General features: G+C 43.4%; 1 protein-coding gene across 1 annotated transcript in view; it reads right to left on the reverse strand.

Moving 5' to 3' along the window:
• Positions 1 to 19,435, reverse strand: part of LOC106576426 (semaphorin-3C) — a 48,154-nt gene extending 28,719 nt beyond the window's left edge. The window contains exons 1-2 of the mRNA XM_014153606.3: positions 19,065 to 19,435; positions 14,423 to 14,597 (exon numbers count right to left, since the gene is read on the reverse strand). Coding sequence (XP_014009081.3) covers positions 14,423 to 14,558 — 136 coding nt within the window. The 5' untranslated portion in view covers positions 14,559 to 14,597; positions 19,065 to 19,435. The remainder of the gene's footprint in view (positions 1 to 14,422; positions 14,598 to 19,064) is intronic.
• Between the last annotated feature and the right edge of the window lie 4,664 nt (positions 19,436 to 24,099).

Raw genomic sequence — 24,099 nt, forward strand, 5'->3', positions numbered from 1 at the left:
ATGTAGTGGACTGCGGGTTGGCAGAACAGCCGACCGCTGCAGGTGACCGCACAGTAATACCTCTAGTCCCTTTTGAAGAGTGGTTCATTTGTGAGAGCTGGGTCAAGCGGAAGCGGCACAAAAACCTTTCGTAGGTGCCAAGAGACCACAACGGTCATTCAATATTTAGTGGTGGTGGGTTGCGGGCTTCGCATGGTCGTACACTGCCGCAGAGCAACTGCAGATGTTATCTAGTCTGAGTGAAGTAGTCTACATATTTCGCATGCAAGACTAAAACCCAGATATAAATCCATACTAGCGGTCACCCAAGACAGCAGGTCAGACATCCTCGGTGGTGATAATGTAACTAACGAGCCTAATGAATACACATTCACCTTGACATTACAGCAGGATCTCAGATCTATATTTCAGCTTTCGATTCACATTTGCATTGATCCTCAGTCCAGTGAACCTCGCACAGAGGGCGAATCTGTTTTAGACAGCAGGCTTTTAATCCAGTCTAAAATGTACCCACCAGGAACGTCTAGTGACATGACAAGACTACAAGCCTTGATCATCATTCCTTATAAACGAGTCCTCTGTAAACTAAGGGAGGACAGCAGAGAAAGGCAACAACCGTCCTGCATGCCACATAGTACTGTCCAAAAGGAACAAAACAGTTGTGATGTCAGTCTGTAGAATCTAAGTGAAGGATTCTGCCCATGATGGTTTTACTGTAATTAAAATCGTGGAAGACATTGCAGTGTTCATTTCATATTTTTTTTTATGTAGATGGAGATAGGCCTTGTCTTGTTTCATGGTGCTGTGATTACATTGAGGGGGGAGTGAAAGGGAGGGAGACGGGAATGGTGCCACCACAGAGAATAAGAAGTTTCCCTCCGGCGAAGTGAAAACCCATAACACGGAATGACAGACTAACTCTCCCATTTGTTAGACTGATCAAAGAAGCGGGCCTCCACCATGATCCCCACCAGTAAACAAGCCAGTGGTGTTTTAGGTTTGGCTCGCCATACAAGGAACAGTTTATCACATTGCAGAATTGTAAAAATAGAGATTCAGCGCCGCTGGAAAGTACGCTGTCTGGCTTTTACAAGAGCGATGACTTTGTGGGTCCCCCCAAGATCGTGTTTAAGGACATGGAGCCAGCAGTCTGTGCTGGTCGGCCCACTGAGCCACCCTGACAGACTCATTCTACTCTCCCTTTCTCTATGTGGGGGGCACCAGCTGGGGACTGACACTCTCAGGCTGTACTGAGCCATGACACCTGTAGTCCAGCTGTGTCCAGGCAGGGTTAGGTGCACAAGGAGGCAGGAGAGATATCAAAAGATCAGGATTACGGCATTGTGTGAACTAACAACTTCCTAATATGGATGCCGTACACGGTACAGCGTAGTTCGAGCCAAGGCTTTATCTGGGGATGAAGTTTAAGAGAACCAAGTCTACACAACCAAGATTTAATCCACTCTACTCATAGGAGTACTGGAAAGCTAGACTAGCTTAAATGGTTAACTAGGCCTGTGGAGTGTGAGTTCTTTCTGGATGTTGGCTACCTCAGTGTCTGAGAGCCAAAGGCCCAGAGGTATTCAGACCAAATTAACACCACAGAGCTGGGCAGGCGGCCAATCACAAACCTCCCTTTGTGTCTCAGATTCAATGCAGTCCTTTTCCAAACGGGCCGCACCCTCAAAAGCCATCATGAATTCATTAACCACATGCAAATGAGGAATCGTCTATTTTCAGCGAATAGGACCTGTGTTCCCCTGTTTTCAGGGGCAGGAGTAGGCAGATCCCAATCACTCGCCTTGATAAATATTGAAGCATGGGCTTAGTACACCCCCGCCCCCTGATTCATGTACCCACTGAAGATAGAGTGGGTTTCTTTATAAACGTCTGACTTTAGACCTCTTGCCAAGTGTCGGTGCTCTTTGTGAGGACAATGCCACATCTCCTTGGGTTCAGTTCTGCATGGCTACACTTTTCTAATACAATGTTGGTACAGTCACACATACTGCGCCACTCACAACCTTTATCCTGGCAACTCAAAGCTTCGGTCTGGCTCTGGAGACGCTGACCCGCACGAGGACATTTCTTCCATCTCCATGGTGATACAGGCCTAGCCTACAGTACTTCTACAGTATACAGAGTTTTGGCAGGTGGTATATAGGCAGGTAAAGCAGAGGGGCTGGGTTGGGTATCGTGCCAGAGTATGGTCTCCTCCTTGTCCCCCCTCGTAGAGAGGGACCACCCAGAGTGGCCAGTGCAGGGCGACAGAGTCGTCTGGCTGTCTGTCTATCTGACATTCTCCACATTCTCGGCCAGGCAAGAGGAGCAGGAGCACACAAACTCACCACTCAAGCATCAACACACTCCTCTCCATAGACATACAGGGACTGCTTGTGAGGAAGAGGGACAACCGCTTGGCTGACTAACTCTCATCCCATCCAATGTCATCATCCTCTTCCCAACATTTTCTGTAAGTTACTGCATTATCTAGCAGTCTGCAGACGTAATGTCAGGGGAATCTCATGGCCATATGAAGGATGACTATCCTATTAGCCTTTGGTATAACCTCCCTATCATTGATTTCTCACTCCATCTTCACTACGTAGGACACAAGTGTAGGACAAGAGGGAACGAGAGTCTTAGAGTGAAGCTCTCTGAGACTCTGCAGGGTGAGGTTACTCAGCACCAGCGTCAGAGCAGTCTTCGTTACACGGATGACCTGCGCTGCAGCGGCGTTGGGTAATATTCCCTCCAGGAGTCTGAAACCGGAGACGCAAATCAACCTGTCCATCACGCTAGCTAGCGGTAGCCTTAATTAGCACCTGGCCTCTTCACCTGCCACAGAATCCCACCAACTCTCTATAGAGCCTCTCACGACCTTTCACCTAACCAGTCCTCCGGTTACACCTTCACCCGCAGATACCAAATCAAATGTATTTTTACTGTCAGTTAAGCTACAGACTACAGGCCCCATGAGACCAGAGGGAGTGTCAATATTGGACATGTAAAATGTTCCTTCCTGTATTGTATTTATGCTAAAATGTTTATTCTGTTCTACTGCCATTTACTTTACGTTCGTATTCTTAACTTCTATATCTTATTCTTGTTGCGTTGTTGAGAAGGAACCTGCAAGTAAGCATTTGGTTGGACGGTGTATACCATGTGTATCCCGTACATACGACTAATAAAACTTGAAACTGTCGGGTGTAGGGGAGGTTTAATAGACAGTACTGGGCCATGAGGTTCTCTGATTTATTAGTGATGGAGGTGGAAGAGAAGCAAAGGCTGAGTAAAGTTTAGGCGAATGGGGCGGAGATGACATGTTGAGATCGTCGTTTGGTTGGATTACAAAGTCTGGCTGACATCATGCAGGTCAAACGGTCATCTCAGTGCTGTTGAATGATGGTGAGGGTCAGTGTTGTAAAGTACTTTACTATTTTCGACGAGTTTTACTTTTACTTCACTACAATCATTTCCACTGGTATAATAGAAAGTTAATCCAAAGAGTCACTCTGAGCCTTGTTCCATTGTTAGTGAATGCAGTGCATTCAGAATATATTCAGACCCCTTGACTTTTTCCACATGTTGTTACATTATAGCCTTTTGCTAAAATTGATTAAATCGTTTTTTCCCCCCTCATCAATCTACAAACAATACCCCATAATGTCAAAGCAAAAACAGGTTTTTAGAAATGTTTTAAAATGTAAGAAAATAAAATGTTTTAAATATCACATTTACATTAGTATTCAGACCCTTTACTCAGTACTTTGTTGAAGCACCTTTGGTAGAGATTACAGTGTCTTCTTGGGTATGACGCTACAAGCTTAACACACCTGTATTTGGGGAGTTTCTCCCATTCTTCTCGCAGATCTTCTCAAGCTCTGTCAGTCTGAATGGGGAGCGTCGCTGCACAGCTATTGTCAAGTCTCTCCAGAGATGTTAGATCGGGTTCAAGTCAGGGCTCTGGCTGGGCCACTCAAGGACATTCAGAGACTTGTCCCGAAGCCACTTCTGCGTTGTCTTGGCTGTGTGCTTAGGGTTGTTGCCCTGTTGGAAGGTGAACCGTCGCTGCTGTCTGACGTATGTGCTCTGGAGCAGGTTTTCATCAAGGATCTCTGTACTTTGCTCTGTTCATCTTTCCCTCGGTCCTGACTAGTCTCCCAGTCCCTGCCGCTGAGAAACATCCCCACAGCATGATGCTGCCATCACCAAGCTTCACCGTAGGGATAGTGCCAGGTTTCCTCCAGACGAGACGCTTGGCATTCAGGCCAAAGAGTTCAATCTTGGTTTCATCAGACCAGAGAATCTTGTTTCTCATGGTCTGAAAGTCCTTTAGGCGTCTTTTGGCAAACTCCAAGTGGGCTGTCATGTGCCTTTTACTGAGGAGTAGCTTCCGTTTGGCCACTCTACCATAAAGGCCTGATTGGTGGATTGCTGCAGAGATGGTTGTCCTTCTGGAAGGTTCTCCCATCTCCACAGAGGAACTCTGGAGCTCTGTCAAAGTGACCATCTGGTTCTTGGTCACCTCCTTGACCAAGGCCCTTCTCCCCCGATTGCTCAGTGTGGCTGGGCGGCCAGCTCTAGGAAGAGTCTTGGTGTTTCCAAACTTCTTCCATTTAAGAATGATGGAGGCCACTGTGATCTTGGAGACCTTCAATGCTGCAGACATTTTTTGGTACCCTTTCCAGATCTGTGCCTCAACACAAACCTGTGTCAGAGCAAGAACCAAGACATGAGCTCTACGGACAATTCCTTCGACCTCATGTCTTGGTTTTTGCTCTGATATGTACTGTCAACCTTATATAGACAGCTGTGTGCCTTTCCAAATCATGTCCAATGAATTGAATTTACAACAGGTGGATACCAATCAAGTTGTAGAAACATCTCAAGGATGATCAATGGAAACAGGACTCACCTGAGCTCAATTTTGAGTCTCATAGCAAAGGGTCTGAATACTTACGTAAATAAGGTATCGTTTTTTTTTATGCATTTGCAGTAATGTCTAAAAATCAGTTTTCGCTTTGTCATTTTGGGGTATTGAGTGTAGATCTATGAGATTTAAAAAAACATTTTTTATCCATGTTACAATAAGGCTGTAACATAACAAAATGTGGTTAAAGGGAAGGGGTCTGAATACTTTCCCAATGCACTGTATGTAATAGTCTAGCTGTGTTAGTTTAACCTTTTCCCTTTTATTATGTAGATAACCTTGGCCTTTTTCTATGGAAACTCACTTAAGCTCAAAGCCAGTATGAGAATAGTTCTGTGTACAAAAGAAAATATTTAATGATACATCTGTAAAAAAACAGAAAAACAACTTTGAGAATACATTTCACAGAATCAATAGCCTAAATTCCCAAAGACCAACTGTCACCATTTCCATTTGACCTTGTGTATCTTCCAGAAAGATACTGTCTCTTCCATATTGATGGCCATTGATTACCTTTCAACATGGTGCACGGGATGAACACTAAAACATTCATCTGGGGCGGCAAGGTCAAAGACAGGAATGTCAAAACACAGAGACAGGAAGAGAAAGGAGGAGAAAGGAGAGAAAAGGTATGACTGACAGAAGGCTTGTCAAACCCTGTCTGCAAACACAGCAGCCGTAGGCTTTGCTGCAGCCTGTACCCGCTAACCTTCACTGGAGAATGTCCTGTTTCTAACTCAATCAATTAGCTTGGCTAGCAATAGGACACATGCCTGGAGACACAAGCAACAACCACACAAAAATTACTTCTAAACATCTCTCTGTCGACAGTATTGACAGGTCACCGGTTTGTATAGCCTTGAACTCCCTGGAGCATACCATCACGGATTTGTGATTTCACTTCAAAGGCAAATGTTGTTGCAAATTACAAGTTTAGATGCACTCTGGGAAAAATAGTGTAAAGCAGATATGGGATACTCTGTGAAATTATAAGCATTTTATTTTACTTCCATGCCCCTGAGCACTAACGCAGACACACTGGTCCACTTTTGCCCCGCGTCAGCCCTGCCTATAACCTTTGACGACCTTTGACTTCCTATTGACCCTGCTGACAACCATGCAGGCAGCGGTCTGTTTGACCTATCCGGGCCCCGTAATTGCGGAGGGGTCAGGGATAGAAGACAAAAGGGCAAACCCATAGAGAACACATTATCATGAGATCTGGGGCAAGTTAGGCGATTTATGGTCAGGTTTAAAGGTTTAGGTTCGGCAAGGAAAAAACCTTGAACATCAAACCACTGGCTCAGACCTTCCCATTAAATTTAAAGTTTGAGACATTATCTTACAGGAGGTGAATGTTACATTGGCAAGGCTCTGCTGTTGGTCTTCCAAATGATTTCTTCACGTAGGAATTCAGAAAATGTTTTACCTTGGCTGTGTTTCAGTTCCACTGAATGCACCTCTTGATTTTCCTTAGTAAAACGCTGAGCAGTGTTATTAGGGTTAAATCTGAAAGGGGTCAAACATTTTTCAGGATACCTGAAGTATTCCAAATATTCACTTAACAGCTCACTGCCTCAATTTGTTTTATAAAGAGGGACAAAAAAACCCCGGTCAGTTTCTATGGTGATTCAGCAGAAAGGCATACCATCAGAAAGCAATCAAATGTGAAGAATTTGCATGCGCACACACCCACACGCCATCCCACAATTAAATAAACATACTTCGCAATTGGACGAGCACCCGATAGTCATCCTTTATGAATAATGAGGGCTAGGAGGAGATTCTAATGATGCATGATAAAAGAAGGAACTAATCTGAGGAAGCTGGGACACCAGAGCATCCGTTCTATGGTGAAAGGCTGTGAGACAGACGGCTGTGTGTGTGTGTGACGTCTGGTTCCGCTCAGGGTTTGGCTGAGAACAGGAGTAGCTCCCAGAGAGAGGGAACACTCATTACAAGAACACTATCTTAATTAATCTCCCACACGTCTCAAACTGCAGCTAAGCGACCAAGGCTCTCTACCAAGGACTAGACAGGAGGATTCAAATAGACACCTGCTAAACACACACACTTTACATTTTTTTAATATTATTATTATTATTTTTTATATTTTCTTCAACGTAATTTCCATAGTGACACCCTGACCACCAGCAGTGTTTTACCAGGATAGAAGGACATTAACGACATCTTAAACAAAGACCAACACCCACCCTGAGCCACACGCACCCTGTCAGCGGTGACAGTGACCATGACTCTCAACACCCACTGTGTTAGTGTATAATCCTCTTCACAATCACCCAGAGAGAAACAAAACCAAAATCATCCTACCAGACCATATACAGAAAGCCTTAGATGTGTAATAAATATTCTTAGGGCTAGGCCCCTTTTATCTCAATTTCTGCCTGAATGACATGCCCAAAGTAAACTGCCTGTTGCTCAGGCCCTGAAGCCAGGATATGCATATAATTAGTACCATTGGAAAGAAAACGTAGAAATGTTCAAATAATGTAGGAGAATATAACACAATAGGTATGGTAGGAGAAAATCCAAAGAAAAACCAACCAGATTTTTTTGTTGTTGAGAGAGACCATGCTCTTACAATGGAAAGTATAAGGGCATACAGGAAATTTGCTCCCTGGATGCAATTCCTATGGCTTCCACAGGGTGTCAGTAGTCTATGTTAAAGGTTTCAGGCTTGTAATTTCAAAAACGAAGAAGAAATATCAGTTTTAGTACAGGGACACAGTCTTGGAAATTTGCATGACATGCTTTCACTGTAATAGCTACTGTAAATCGGACAGTGCAGTTAGATTAACAAGAATTTAAGCTTTCAACCGATATAAGACACTTTTATATGTACCTAAATGTTTAATATTATTTTAATTGCACGCCCTCCAGTTTCACCGGAAGTTGTCCCGCTAGCGGGACGCCTAGGCTTAAGAAGAAGTACCATACAGCCATAGCCCTGGGCTGGCAACTTGTTAATATGGCCTCCTAACAATTAGATCGGGGCTAAAACATTGTCTTATTGGCTTGTAAACTCACTGGCAGGTGCAGAATGCAGCCTAACAAAGGTTGTGAACAGCTTCACCTGGGTCAAACAACAGAAAGTATAAACATGGCATGAGCCAGGGCCTTTCTGACCAAGAAACTGATGATCAAACGTTTTCTTCTATGCTCAGCAATTTGGCCAAATAAACTGAGATGAAATCCAGATACTGTATGTTTGAAAGTCTTTTTTTTTGCGGGGTAAAAAGCCAAGAGAGAAAAGTTCATTCTGTTTCTGATTAAAAGCGTATCACCTATGTCACTGAATCCATTTGAGAAAGGGCAATGCTATATGACCACTGGACCAGATCCAGAATAATTTTCCACCTTAGTTGAAATTGAAACAAATCTCCATATAATCTAAGGCAGGGATTTAAATAAACACAGATTATCGACATCACAGTGCACTTGATTTGTAGACCATGACAGAGGTGATGGTAGTAGTAACCATCAAATCACGACGCCAAGGGCTCTAAATCACAAAGCTTTCTCTGAGCATGGGAAGTGTAAATCTGAATGGACTAGGTAACCCTAGCCCAGGATTCAGACAAATATTTTATTACATTTTCTCTGCGTTTGTCTGAATCTTGGCCTTGGATTAGACCTAGTCCAGTCTAATCTACACCTCACCTGCTCAGAGAAAGCTATAGGACGCCTCACTGTTAGTGGTTTATTATTCAGTACTTAGTCCTGGGCTTTGTACCATTCTCACATTTTAATGATTCATGGGAAAATATGGCCCTTGTCTTCTTTGATCCGTGGTTTACAAAACACAGACTTCGGAACGCTCTGCTATTCATTATTTTAACTTTCACTGAGACAACAGATGGAGTCTGTGTTTTGGAATATGTGAAATGAAAGGGAACACGAGACTAAATATCGGAGAAAATAAAAGTGATTGAAAACAAAAGTTTAAAAACAAATCCCTTATCATGCTAGTAAATCCATAATGATTTTTGCAAAGAATTGAAGCCTCTCGTTTATTTTCCAGCTTTACTGAAACGTATGGCCGTATTTGACGTTTATTATATAGGGCCTGCGTTTCTCACCGTTTATTATTGTGTTTTGGTTGCCGTCCCGTTGCGTTGCGTTTGCCTCTCCAAGACAAGATTTAGCAGTGTGAGGGAGCAGGAATGTCAGTGACGGCAACTTCTCCTGGAGACGCAAGCTGACTCACTCGGCCACGTGAACCTGCCTTACCCTCGACTAAAGTTTCAGGAGAGAGGGATGAAAAGATGGGTAGATAGAGGGAGGGAGACAGAGAGAGAGAGAGTGAGATACTATGTACTGACACAAGCCTCCTCCCAGAGTTTATTTTCTCTTTTTTGGTTTAGTCAGTTTAGGCTGTAGTAATAAAGTCTTTACTCTAGGGAACTACAATATATCTCGCCTCCAGTGCAGAACCTTTGACGCACACCCTTACACTTGCTGCTGACTGGACCCCCCACCTGTTACCCTCTCTGGGCCCTGCACCTCTCCTCTCTTCTCCCCACCCTGGTACTGGAGAGAGCCCATGCACCCCAAATACTTCCCTCAGTGGGGAAATCCACACTGGAGTTTATTGGAGAGAAGAGCCCTCTGCCTGGGTCAGAGGAGTCTCCAACTCCCTACATCTGGATCTCTCCCAGGCAGAAGCTCCACTGAAAGCAGGGTGAAATATGGAGCCTGTCCGCCCCAACGGCAAGTTATTTCCATCTCCACCAACAAAGATCACTTCAGCTCAACTCCCCTGTGCTTAACATTTCGGACAGAATAGCTCTAAAATCACAGCATGGAAGCAAACCAACACCTGAAATCTTGGCTCCCAATCACATTCCTTTCTTTACTTTGAAATGTCCTTCTAGTCACTGCCAAATCCCCTCCCCTTCTGTTTTCCCACTAATTCAATCCAATGAGTCCCATGGGAACGAAGCACAGCGAAGCACCTACATAGATCATCCTAAGTGACAGACACACATCTGACTTAAAAAAAGAAAAAAGCTTCTACCGGTCCATCACAGAACCAGAGCTAACCAACCAAGAACCACTTTAGAACCTATTTGACTGATAATAGCTCCCTTTGACGTTTCACTCAGATACAGTAGTACCGAACTAAAGCATGAAATGGGGACAAATCAAATCCACACATGGAAAAGGGATTGACCAATCCCATGATCAGCAGCAGGGATAGATTAATTCCAGCATGTTGACGGGGAATCCTGGAGGTCAGACATTTTAACAGGGCAGGAGTGAATAGGCCTACCGGGGTTGTATGTAAAAGCCACAGAGGTATTTGAGTGGTTTGGTCTGTTTGCAGTGAGTGAGCAGGCTTTTTCCACGCCACCCGTAATGCTCCACACATCCCCTAGACAAGACTATACAGCCTGGGTCCTGTCTGTGAGCAGCTCTGCTGAGTGGGGCGTTTCACTGCCTGTCTCTGTCTGACAGCTGGGCTACAGCACTCAAGACAATCACAGAGAAACACAGAGAGAAGAAGAGAGGAGAGGGAAAGTCAGTAAATGAAAGGAGAAAGGAGAGACAGTAGGAGAAAAGGGGCAGAGAGAGGACGAGAGCCAGTGAGAGGAAGAGAAAGGTGCCTGGAGTCAAGGAAAAAGATGACCACAGTACATCACAGCCTTTCCAAAGACAATGAGTCACAGTCACAACACCTCTTAACACTGTCTGAGCACTCAGATGCCGCACAGACATGTGCAACACAGACATAAACTCAGCAAAAAAAGAAACACCCCTTTTTCAGGACCCTGTCTTTCAAAGGTAATTCGTAAAAATCCAAATAACTTCACAGATCTTCATTGTAAAGGGTTTAAACACTGTTTCCCATGCTTGTTCAATGAACCATAAACAATTAATGAACATGCACCTTTGGAACAGTCGTTAAGACACTAACAGCTTACAGACGGTAGGCAATTAAGGTCACAGTTATGAAAACGCAGGACACTAAAGAGGCCTTTCTACTGACTCTGAAAAACACCAAAAGAAAGATGCCCAAGGTTCCTGCTCATCTGCGTGAACGTGCCTTTGGCATGCTGCAAGGAGGCATGAGGACTGCAGATGTGGCCAGGGCAATAAATTACAATGTCTGTACTGTGAGATGCCTAAGACAGCGCTACAGGGAGACAGGACGGAGAGCTGATCGTCCTCTCCAGTGGCAGACCACATGTAACAACACCTGCACAGGATCGTTACATCCGAACATCACACCTGCGGGACAGGTACAGGATGGCAACAACAACTGCCCGAGTTACACCAGGAACACACAATCCCTCTATCAGTGCTCAGACTGTTCGCAATAGGCAGAGAGACGCTGGACTGAGGGCTTGTAGGCCTGTTGTAAGGCAGGTCTTCACCAGACATCACCGGCAACAACGTCGCCTATGGGCACAAACCCACCGTCGCTGGACAAGACAGGACTGGCAAAAAGTGCTCTTCACTGATGAGTCGCGGTTTTGTCTCACCAGGGGTGATGGTCGGATTCGCATTTATCGTCAAAGGAATGAGCATTACACCCAAGGCCTGTACTCTGGAGCGGGATCGATTTGTCATGGTCTGGGGCGGTGTGTCACAGCATCATCGGACTGAGCTTGTTGTCATTGCAGGCAATCTCAACGCTGTGCGTTACAGGGAAGACATCCTCCTCCTTAATGTGGTACCCTTCCTGCAGGCTCATCCTGACATGACCCTCCAGCACGACAATGCCACCAGCCATACTGCTCGTTCTGTGCGTGGTTTCCTGCAAGACAGGAATGTCAGTGTTCTGCCATTGCCAGCGAAGAGCCTGGATCTCAATCCCATTGAGCACATCTGGGACCTGTTGGATCGGAGGGTGAGGCCTAGGGCCATTTCCACCAGAAAGGTCCGGGAACTTGCAGGTGCCTTGGTGGAAGAGTGGGGTAACATCTCACAGCAAGAACTGGCAAATATGGTGCAGTCCATGAGGAGTAGATGCAGTACTGCAATACTTATTGCAGCTGGTGGCCACACCAGATACTGACTGTTACTTTTGATTTTAACCCCCTCCCCCTTTGTTCAGAGACACATTATTAAATTTCTGTTAGTCACATGTCTGTAGAACTTGTTCAGTTTATGTCTCAGTTGTTGAATCTTGTTGTGTAAATATTTGTATGAACATATATTAAGTTTGCTTTTATATTAAGTTTATTTTTTTGCTGAGTTTAGCACATCCACACAGTCTCTCCTACATTGGGCCTGGAGGTACTGAAAGATGATCAAACATATCCATCAGTTCCTGTACAACATCAACACCAGTGTACAGTTACACCACTTATGAGGAGGGGTAGGTGGTTCCTGAAAGCATAAGAAACAAGAAACAACCCCTCCTCCCCCGCAAACTCCTTCCTAGTTCAGAGGGTTAATAATTCATCCAATTATCTGTGTCATGGAAATTAAATAAAAGAGAATCAGACCAAGAGGCTGTAACAACACTTACAGGGAAAGGAAACAGTGCCTCCACCCACTGTGTGTGTTTAAAGTTAACCTGTCTGGACTAGGGGGCAATATTTTCACGTCCGGATGAAAAACTTACCTGATTTAAACTGGTTACTACTCTTGCCCAGAAACGAGAATATGCATATTATTAGTCGATTTGGATAGACAACACTCTAAAGTTTCTAAAACTGTTTGAATGGTGTCTGTGAGTATAACAGAACTCATATGGCAGGCAAAAACCTGACAAGATTCCATGCAGGAAGTGGCCTTTCTGACAATCTGACAATCTCTATCGAAATTACAGCATCTGAGCTGTTACGTGACACTTTCTAAGGCTTCCATTGGCTCTCTAAAGCCTTCAGAAAGCGGATTGACGCGTCTCCTGTCTCTGGGCAGATAACAGGAGCAGAGTTTGTCAGTGGTCTGCCTGGGGACAGAGAGACTGGAGATGCGGGTTCACGAGACCTCGCCATTTTTTTCTTTCCCTCTTTGAATGAATACAACGTTGTCCGGTTGGAATATTATCGCTATTTTATGTGAAAAATAGCATAAAAAAAATATTTTAAACAGCTTTTGACATGCTTCTAAGTACGGTAATGGAATATTTTGAATTTTTTTGTCACGAAATGCGCTCGCGCGTTACCCTTTGGATAGTGACCTGAACGCACGAACAAAACTGAGGTATTTGGATATAACTATGGATTATTTGGAACCAAAACAACATTTGTTGTTGAAGTAGAAGTCCTGGGAGTGCATTCTGATGAAGAACAGCAAAGGTAATCCAATTTTTCTAATAGTAATTCTGAGTTTAGGTTGCCCCAAACTTGGTGGGTGTCAAATTAGCTAGCCTGTGATGGCCAAGCTATGTACTCAGATTATTGCAAAATGTGCTTTCGCCGAAAAGCTATTTTAAAATCTGACATAGCGGTTGCATAAAGGAGTTCTGTATCTATAATTCTTAAAATAATTGTTATGTATTTTGTGAACGTTTATGATGAGTAATTTAGTAAATTCACCGGAAGTTTTCGGTGGGTATGCTAGTTCTGAACGTCACATGCTAATGTAAAAAGCAGATTTTTGATATAAATATGAACTTGATTGAACAAAACATGCATGTATTGTATAACATAATGTCCTAGGAGTGTCATCTGATGAAGATCATCAAAGGTTAGTGCTGCATTTAGCTTGCTCTGAAAATGGCTGTGTGATTATTTTTGGCTGGGTACTCTCCTGACATAATCTAATGTTTTGCTTTCGCTGTAAAGCCTTTTTGAAATCGGACAATGTGGTTGGATTAACGAGAGTCTTATCTTTCAAATGGTGTAAAATAGTCATACGTTTGAGAAATTGAAGTTATAGCATTTTTGAGGTATTTGTTTTTCGCGCCACGCGATTCCACTGGCTGTTGAATAGAGTGGGACGCTAACTTCCCACCTAGCCCATAGAAGTTAACCAGGACCAGGCTGAGCCAGGTCAGTCAGTCATGACACAGTACAATCTCACAGAGGTACGGCTGGCTCGCCTCAATGACATTGAACAGAACAAAAAAATGGAACCATGATTTCAGGGTCTCACAGGCCGAAACCAAGGACATGATGATGTTAAGGCCCACAGGGTCTAAGCAGCATGGGTACTATAAAGGATAGAGCCGGTCAATCAAACATCTAAGGGAACATTCAACGATCTCATCTCAGACATTGCAGAGAAGGTAATTATAGAGTATTTTCTCATTAGTTCAAAATGACAAAGATGATTGTACATCCTCTGGTTGGGCATCAATCTGTTATTGACCATATGTGACCCATTAACACCATAAACTAATAGCTTCATTGTGTTCTGTAAGCTCATCACAGCTGTGGTGAAACACAGCAGATCAGGATGAGACTAAGCCTGAGGTAATGCTTTACGGATGTTCTGTAGAAGGTTAGATGGAGGGCATGTCTGTCCGATGCTTAGGGATTCACTGTTGGAGTAAACAGGACATTTCTTTACCTTCGAAGGAGAGGAAGACTCTTGGCAGTGGCTGGAGGAAGCTGGAGACACAAGTGAGGAGGAGAGAGAGAGCCAGGAGGGTGGATCTGACTCCTATCCGGGGTGGGGTCTTCACGACCCCCTCCGGCGACCTCATGACAGCAGGGCCTCAGGAACCACACCTAGTCCAAATGACCTGAAGGAGGAGGAGAGAGGTACATCACTGGTCAGACTACAGTACCACAGATACGGCAGGGATGTTCAAATCCAGTCCACGAGGGCTACAGCACTGCTGATTTTATTCTCTTCCCGGTAGTTAATAGATCCCAGTAATTGATTGACTCACTCATCTGGTTTCCCAGGTCTGAAACAATTCCTGATTGGAAAGGTAGGATTAAAACTAGCAGTGCTGCAGCCCTCCATTAACTATTCCTATCCTATGGTGTCTACTTCCTGTCCTATGGTGACTACTTCCTGTTCTAATAATAACAATACATAAGGAGGATCCGTATTAAAGGAGAGAGATCAGAGCGTCACATGACAGTTAAATCCATCAGTTACCACATCCTTTAACATGGCTCACTGTTAAATATGGATGAGATTCATCTACACAAAAGAGCTGGGGGAGAATCTCCTCTCTGCCTTCACTCTGCTTCCATTATTGGACAAGAGGAGCTCCATTATTGATGAAGACAGGTATTACCAGGGGACCTTCTCCTGTAGAGAGATTCTCCTACTGCTAACTGCTAATGTGCAGGCTCTTCTGCCCATGGCCACGCCACTCAATGTATTGTACGCAAGGGATCCATATTGGTTTAATAAAAAATAAAAAATGGGGGAGACAATAAAATGCACCCAAACAAAGGCAGATCTATATTCTCATGGCTTATAGATGAGGCTGGGATATCTATGAAACTTTGAATTTGGGATGCAGCTGACGGAAAGGTTGAGGCACTGGGATCAGATGAACCTTTGACCATATATCACCCAGCTGAAATGTAACCTGCATGACAGTCTAGGGTTGACGTTTGAGCGGCCGCGTGTGAAGAGTTAGAACGCATATGGAAAAGTGCAGAAGGGTTAAGATCTCTTTGGCAGCATGGCTTCCTAAACCGGCCCTGGCCCTAGCCCCAGCCCTCCCTATCCCAGCCCACCCTAGCTGGGGTGAGTTCCCGGAGAGAGAAGCCCTTGCGCTGGACTAGAGATGTCAGCCTCACAGCTGCTTAAGCCATCGCTGGAGATCCGAGCCTCTGCTGCTGTTGAGTGCCAGGAGTCATTACAGTGAGAGAAGACACAGACCTGCCTTGACACACCACCTCAGCAGGATTAGACACATACAACTGGAACTTCTCTCCTGCTTTAAATCTACCACTGTCACACTGTATAACCTATCAGGTGATATCATGGAGATCCCTACAAATATGACTGGCACCTAGCTAATACAACTGACCTGCCTAACCTCCTAAGGCATGTCTGGCAGCCTGGTAGTGCTCCATGTACACAACCAAACTCCACATTGATGTACATAACAGCCTTATAAGGAGCATTGCTCCACATTCTGGTGTACAAAGCCATGTGGATAGCCATAAACATTCATTTGTCTGGCGAGACTGAAGTCAGTCCAGAAATACTGCTGCTTGTCGAAGCCTTGCCAGGAATCCTGGCAATGACAAATAAATCGGTCTCCACAAAGGAGGTGAACTTGAATAAATACAGCAATACATTACCGAAGGGGTATAAGGATAATTGGGTTTATTGTGTGTTGCTTGGCCCTTTGCCTCACGAATATTCCATCTCACCACTTCAGAGGGAGTCTCTCTTTTCAAAAACGACTAATCGATGAATGTATGATGACATTTTAAGACCGATTTGTTTTTCCTAGATGCCGAACAGGAGATCTGATCGTCTGGCTCTGCCATAATGTCTTTATTGAATGAGAGCAATTCCTCTGTCTGTCTTTTGTAATGGACTATTAACATTTCACACAATTGAGCATGTTTACAGTGCATTCAGAAAGTATTCAGACCTCTTGACTTTTTCCACATTTTGTTTTGTTACAGAAATAAAATATATTAAATTAATGTTTTTTCTCAATCTACACACAATAACAATGGCAAAGCAAAAAGAGGTTTTTAGATTATTTACATAAGTATTCAGACACTTTGCTATTAGGCTCGAAATTGAGCTCAGGTCCATCCTGTTTCCATTGATCATCCTTGAGATGTTTCTACAACTTGATTGGAGTCCACCTGTGGTAAATTCAATTGATTGGACATGATTTGGAAAGGCACACAGCTGTCTATATAAGGTCCCACAGTTGACAGTGCATGTCAGAGCAAAAACCAAGCCATGAGGTTGAAGGAATTGTCCATAGAGCTCTGAGACAGGATTGTGTTGAGGCACAGATCTGGGAAGGGTACCAAAAAAATGTCTGCAGCATTGAGGGTCCCCAAGAACACTCCATCATTCTTAAATGGAAGAAATTTGGAACCACTAATACTCTTCCTAGTGCTGCCCACCTGGCCAAACTGAGCAATCAGGGGAGAAGGGCCTTGGTCAGGGAGGTGACCAAGAACCAGATGGTCACTCCTAGAGCTCCAGAGTTCCTCTGGGGAGATGGGAGAACCTTGCAGAAGGACAACCATCTCTGCAACACTCCACCAATCAGGTCTTTATGGTAGAGTGGCCAGAGGAAGCCACTCTTCAGTAAAACGCACATGACAGCCCAAAAGGCACCTAAAGACTCTCAGACCATGAGAAACAGATTCTCTGGTCTGATGAAACCAAGATTGATCTCTTTGGCCTGAAGGCCAAGCGTCACGTATGGAGGAAACCTGGCACAATCCCCACGGTGAAGCATGGTGGTGGCAGCATCATGCTGTGGGGATGTTTTGCAGCGGCAGGGACTGGGAGACTAGTCAGGATTGAGGGAAAGATGAACGGAGCAAAATACAGAGAGATCCTCGATAGAAACCTGCTCCAGAGCACTCAGGACCTCAGACTGGGGCGAAGGTTCACCTTCCAACAGGACAACGGCCCTAAGCACACAACCAAGACAACGCAGGAGTGGCTTTGGGACAAGTCTTTGAATGTCCTTGAGTGTCCCAACTAGAGCCCGGACTTGAACCCTAACGAACATCTCTGGAGAGACCTGAAAGTAGCATAATACCCAATAAAACTCATGGCTGTAATCGCTGCCAAAGGTGCTTCAACAAAGTACTGAGTAAAGGGTCTGAATATAAAAAATTATATATATATATTTTTTTTATACATTTGCAAGCAGCAGTATTTCTGGACAGAGTACAGTCTTGCCAGACAAATTAATGTGAATATTTATGGCTCTCCATATGGCTTTGTACACTAGAACGTGGTCATTATGCGGTATTGTGTGTAGATTGATGAGGGGAAAAAACAATTTAATACATTTTAGAATAAGACTGTAACGTAACAAAATGTGGAAAAAATCAAGGGGTCTGAATACTTTCCGAATGCACTGTACATGGAACGTAATGAGGAAAAAGCAGTTCCATCTGGGTTACGACTTGATAAATGGATTGTTTTGGTCTAGATTCGCTCTTCTTCCTGGTTCTATTTGTACAAAGATTCCTACTTTAGATGGACATAACCGCACTGTAATTACAACACATAAATTAGACAAGAGACTGTGTCTCTCTCTCTAGTCATGACAGATATGCTATTTAGACCTAGAGCATGAAATAATAACAGATGGTAAATAATAATAATAATAATAATAATAATATACTGAGAGTAAAGAGTTGATCTGTGTGAATTGTCTGTATCGGAGTGATCCCTCTGCCTACAGGATCTAACAGAGGGGCTCCGAGTGTTCACACCACACTCTGTCACTCACAAGTTAACGGCTCGGGTACATGGACATGTTGCCAAGAACACGTTTGACTAGGGAGAGCTAAGGAAAACTGAGTGATTGTATTACGAAAACAGAGGATTCGTGGTTCAACAGTAACCTGTTGAATAGAATTGAATAATACTTTTGAACAATATCTTTGGTTTATAGTCAATCATCTCAGACTCACAACCTTCTATTTTTACTCATATAGTTAACGTCAGACAACGTGACAATCTCAGTCCCAGAGCAAAGGCACACTTGTGATCACCCTGATATATTTGTAATAGTACGCCCTATAACAATTATACTTATTTCTAATCAATGTAAATGTTAATAACATTTACCCCACCATAAATACAGTATGGTGTGCAAACATCAGTGATGAAGAACAATCAAAAACATATTCAATGATCAGCATTACTTTTCAGACACCTCACAGCATGTCATTTCAGACATATTGTGACAAAACTCAACACAGACAACCCCTTATCCATCATTATAGAAAGGAGAAAATAAACCACCAAACCGTAAACAGGTATCTAAATTAACAAGACACAAATTGATAGTCTTTAGGAGCTTTTCCTAATACTTGTCTAAATGTGTTCCTTTCAGCCGTTCTTATTCCCTTTCAGTCTCAGTCTACCAGTGGGACCCTGCACCTGTTAGTCCGAGTCTATGCAGCTCTCGCCCACTACCACTTCTCTTTCATGGCCCCGGTGAGTGATCTCTCTGTCACAAAGATTGACTGTCCACACACCCCTGTCCCAGCCTAGGACAGCCCAGCCTTGGACCCACCTTATAAGGCTTCCTCTCCTGCTCTGTCTCTGTCCCGATCCCAAAGCCCTGGTTCCCTGTTTGTTCTTGTGTTGACCCAGTCCTTATCCTCTTCAATCACTTTAGTACCACTGAGACGGTTCCCTGGTGACTCTCCCAGATAGAAGGCAGAGAAGAGAGCGCTGCTGCTATTCCATCCAACCGCCTGCAGGACTGACTTGATGAGTGAAAGAGAAAGAGATGATAGAGGGAAGGGGAGAGAGAGGAGGAGAGAGAGAAAGGGCTGGTTTCCTATTACATACTCTACTGAAGTCCCCCCCTCGCTTCTCTTTCTCTCTCCCCCTCCGTCAGCTAACGAGACAGCGGACTGATCACCCAATCCCTCCCGGTACTAACATTCATCTGGTGAAGGATTCCCATCTCACACAGGCAAACAGAGGACTCCTACCTCACACAACCAGGGAGAAAGCAGGAGAATATGAGAGAAACTGAGCCAGTACCAATCAGTTATGTCCAGCAGAGCCCTGGACAGTTTATCTATGGACACTCACTGCCCAAACACATTCAGTCATATTGCCCTTCAGCAGTAGATGAAATTAAAACACAGACCCTTCCTTCTTCACTATCTACACTACACACCAACACAATATTAAAAATGATTCCTGTTGAATATATCCAAATAAAAAAAAATCACAACTAACATGGGCTGGAGACAGTTTCAAAAACCACAGATGAATTATTTCATAGTAGTGTCGTAAAATGTTACAGCCCAGATTTTGAGTTAGTCGGGGGACATGTTTTCTTCGTGCTGAAATATTTAAAATCGGTTGTGAGACGTTACTTGAATTCTGATGATAATTTAATATCCTAAGGAAGTTACTATGGCATTCATACAAATATTCCTAAACTATTAATTTCCTCCACTTTCCTCCATATATATATATATATATATATATATATATATATACACACAGTTGAAGTAGGAAGTTTACATACACCTTAGCCAAATACGATTAAACTCAGTTTTTCACAATTCCTGACATTTAATCCTAGTAAAAATTACCTGTCTTAGGTCAGTTAGGATCACCAATTTATTTTAAGAATGTGAAATTTCAGAATAATAGCAGAGTGATTTATTTCTGCTTTTATTTCTTTCATCACATTCCCAGTGGGTCAGAAGATTACATACACTCACCGTGCTTCTTTCACATGCATTGCTTGCTGTTTGGGGTTTTAGGCTGGGTTTCTGTACAGCACTTTGAGATATCAGCTGATGTACGAAGGGCTATATAAATACATTTGATTTGAATTAGTATTTCGTAACATTGCCTTTTAAATTGTTTAACTTGGGTCAAACGTTTTGGGTAGCCTTCCACAAGCTTCCCACAATAAGTTGGGTGAATTTTGGCCCATTCCTCCTGACAGAGCTGGTGTAACTAAGTCAGGTTTGTAGGCCTCCTTGCTCGCACACACTTTTTCAGTTCTGCCCACAAATGTTCTATAGGATTGAGGTCAGGACTTTGTGATGGCCACTCCAATAACTTGACTTTGATGTCCTTAAGCCATTTTGCCACAACTTTGGAAGTTTGCTTTGGGTCATTGTCCATTTGGAAGACCCATTTGCGACCAAGCTTTAACTTCCTGACTGATGTCTTGAGATGTTTCTTCAATATATTCACACAATTTTCCTCCCTCGTGATGCCATCTATTTTGTGAAGTGCACCAATCCCTCCTGCAGCAAAGCACCCCACAACATGATGCTGCCACCCCCGTGCTTCATGGTTGGGATGGTATTCTTCGGCTTGCAAGCCTCTCCCTTTTTCCTCCAAACATAACGATGGTCATTATGACCAAACAATTCTATTTTTGTTTCATCTGACCAGAGGACATTTCTCCAAAAAGTACGATCTTTGTGCAGTTGCAAACTGTAATCTGGCTTTTTTATGGCGGTTTTGGAGCAGTGGCTTCTTCCTTGCTGAGCGGCCTGTTTCCTCCAGCATCTTCACAATGTCCTTTGCTGTTGTTCTGGGATTGATTTGCACTTTTTTACAGCAAAGTACGTTCATCTCTAGGAGACAGAAAGCGTCTCCTTCCTGAGCGGTATGACGGCTGCGTTTATACTTGAATACTATTGTTTGTACAGATGAACGTGGTACCTTCAGGTGTTTGGAAATTGCTCCCAAGGATGAACCAGACTTGTGAAGGTCTACAATTCTTTTTCTGAGGTCTTGGCTGATTTCTTTTGATTTTCCCATGATGTCAAGCAAAGAGGCACTGAGTTTGAAGGTAGGCCTTGAAATACATCCACAGGTACACCTCCAATTGCATCAAATGATGTCAATTAGCCTATTAGAAGCTTCTACAGCCATGCCATCATTTTCTGGAATTTTCCAAGCTGTTTAAAGGCACAGTCAACTTAGTGTATGTAAACGTCTGACCCACTGGAATTGTGATACAGTGAATTATAGGTGAAATAATCTATCTGTAAACAATTGCTGTAAAAATGACTTGTGTCATGCACAAAGTACATGTCCTAACCGACTTGCCAAAACTATAGTTAACAAGAAATTTGTGGAGTGGTTGAACAAAGGAGTTTTAATGAGTCCAACCTAAGTGTATGTAAACTTTCGACTTCAACTGTATATACAGACTTTATTATTCCATTGCCTTTACTAAGGTATAGCCTAAAGCCTACATTCTAAGTCACAGGGTAGGTTAGTGCATCCCTGAGAGATCTACTATAGTAGGGTAGCCTCTGGGAGCATATGACTCATGGTCTGAGTGGTATGCCCTCTCTTAGACCAGAAGCATGCAACCATACCATGCAGAGACCATATCACTTTCAGAGTCACCTAAAAACACACCCACCAAACACACTTTAAAGGGGCCATTGGAGTCCTGGGTCATGTTCCTGGGTCAAACGTTTTGCAACATAATATGAACATTTACATTAGACAAGTTTAGGTAGTCTCTCCTTGTTTCAGTACATTTATTCAATTTGGTGCCTAATGAACACAACCCTGTTGTGCTGAGTCAGCTTTGGGGGTTACAATTAACGGGGTCCTGAAAAGAGGGAGCATTTACTTGTATTTTCCACCAGTGAGTTGAGTAGGAACCTCAGGATGAGATATGTAAAGGTATCTCCTCGTTTGTACCTCTACTGCCCAGCGAATTGTGCCAAAACAAAACCACATTGTTCAAAGGCCTGACACATACTTAAATAAATGAATGAGATGTGTTACCACACATCGTAGCCACATACCAATGTGTGTTATATTTCCAGAGGGTGCTCCAGAGAGCTGTGAAGTATTGTACACTCTACCAAGGTTGTGTTTCCATGAACGGGCACATTTGTTTTGCTCTTGGAATGACTTGAATTCCTGTCAGTTTATGGGTAAAGGCAAGCAAGCAGGATTTACAATTTTACATTTTAACAGCTTTGAGGTTGAGTTTTCACAGAGTTTGAGAGCTTGGTGCAAACCGCCCCATTGAAAATGTATATTTGTCAATGTTTTATGGTTTCAAAACATTTACAATATACAATAAACTCGGAAAATGCAACTCAGAGAAAATGTTTTAAAAATACATTGCAACACAATATTAAGACAAATGTAATTGTGTGTGTGTGTGTGCGTGTGTGTGTGTGAGTATGTGTGCGTATGTGCGTGTGCGTATGTGCGTATATGTGTGTGTATTTACTACTACTATGTGTGTGTGTGCTCCTACATGTCTATTTAAGGGAGGAAGAGAGGGCAGTAAAGCTGGTAGCGGAGACAGGGAAATAATTACCCCTCTCTCTGACAGATGGGCTGATTTATGCCTCTCCAATTAAACTGTCAGGATATGGAGCAGCAGAGCGGGAGAGACCATTTCATAGGGCCGTAAAGCCTCTTCTCTTCATCCAGAGAGAATAGAGGCAGAAGGGGTCTCCTCTTTAACCAGCCCCTCTACAGATGAGAGGAGGGAGGAGCAGTAAATTACTCTAATGGTTGTGATGAAGCTGAGAGCACGTCAGCCTCAGACAGAAGGGATGGGCTGCAACTATCTTCATGACATTACATACAGAAATGAGAGACATTATTATAGAGGACAAGAGGAGGGAAATGAACTGAACCTTTCTGAATAACAGCCCTCTCTGACACTGTAAACGTTTGTCACGTCCTGACCATAGAGAGCTCTTAGTTTCTATGGTAGAGTAGGTCAGGGCGTGACTGGGGGGGTTTATCTAGTTTATTTAGTTCTATGTTGTTTTGGTTCTAGTTTCTTTTTTCTATGTTGGGATTTTTGTATGATCCCCAATTAGAGGCAGCTGGTCATCATTGTCTCTAATTGGGGATCATATTTAAGTAGTTGTTTTTTCCACCTGTGTTTGTGGGAGATTATTTTGAGTTAGTGCATGTTGCACCTCTTTCGTCACGGTTTGTGGTTTGCTTGTAGTTTATTTTGCAAAGTTTCACATTAAAATAAAAGATGTGGAACGATACCCCCGCTGCGCTTTGGTCTCCTTCCTACGACGAACGTGACGACGTTGTAGGTAGCTGCAACTCTCTCCCCCTGAGAATAGGATGCATTCTCTGTGGTGTCATGTAAAACATGTCTGCTCTGTGTAGAAATTCTAAAGGCCAGAGATGATAAAACATTGGTATGCTTCATTTGGAGTTTTCCAAAAATGTCTTGTTGGGAGGATTTATACATCTTTCAGTTTATAGAATTCATCAGGCAATCTGGACTGTCCACCTGTACTTATGACTGTGTCTTTGTTTCACAAGCGGCCACGCACACATACACACACCCATATGTTTTTTGTTTGCCACACCGATTTTAAATACATTGAGCGATGGCTAGGGTTACGGGTGGTTCCACTCTAAGCCAAAATATTCCGTCACACACATCTGCTTTCATGGTATGTGATTCTATACCGGAGAGTTCATAGTGTAACACAACAAAAACTCTCATCAGAGACTACATGGACAATCTATCAGGCATGAAATATTCCTCACTTCAAGTTTGGTCTTATTCTTAACACAAATCAAGATTTCTCCGCACTCATTTTTCT

Source organism: Salmo salar, chromosome 17, assembly GCF_965601325.2.
Source record: "Salmo salar chromosome 17, fSalSal1, whole genome shotgun sequence".
NCBI lineage: Eukaryota > Metazoa > Chordata > Actinopteri > Salmoniformes > Salmonidae > Salmo > Salmo salar.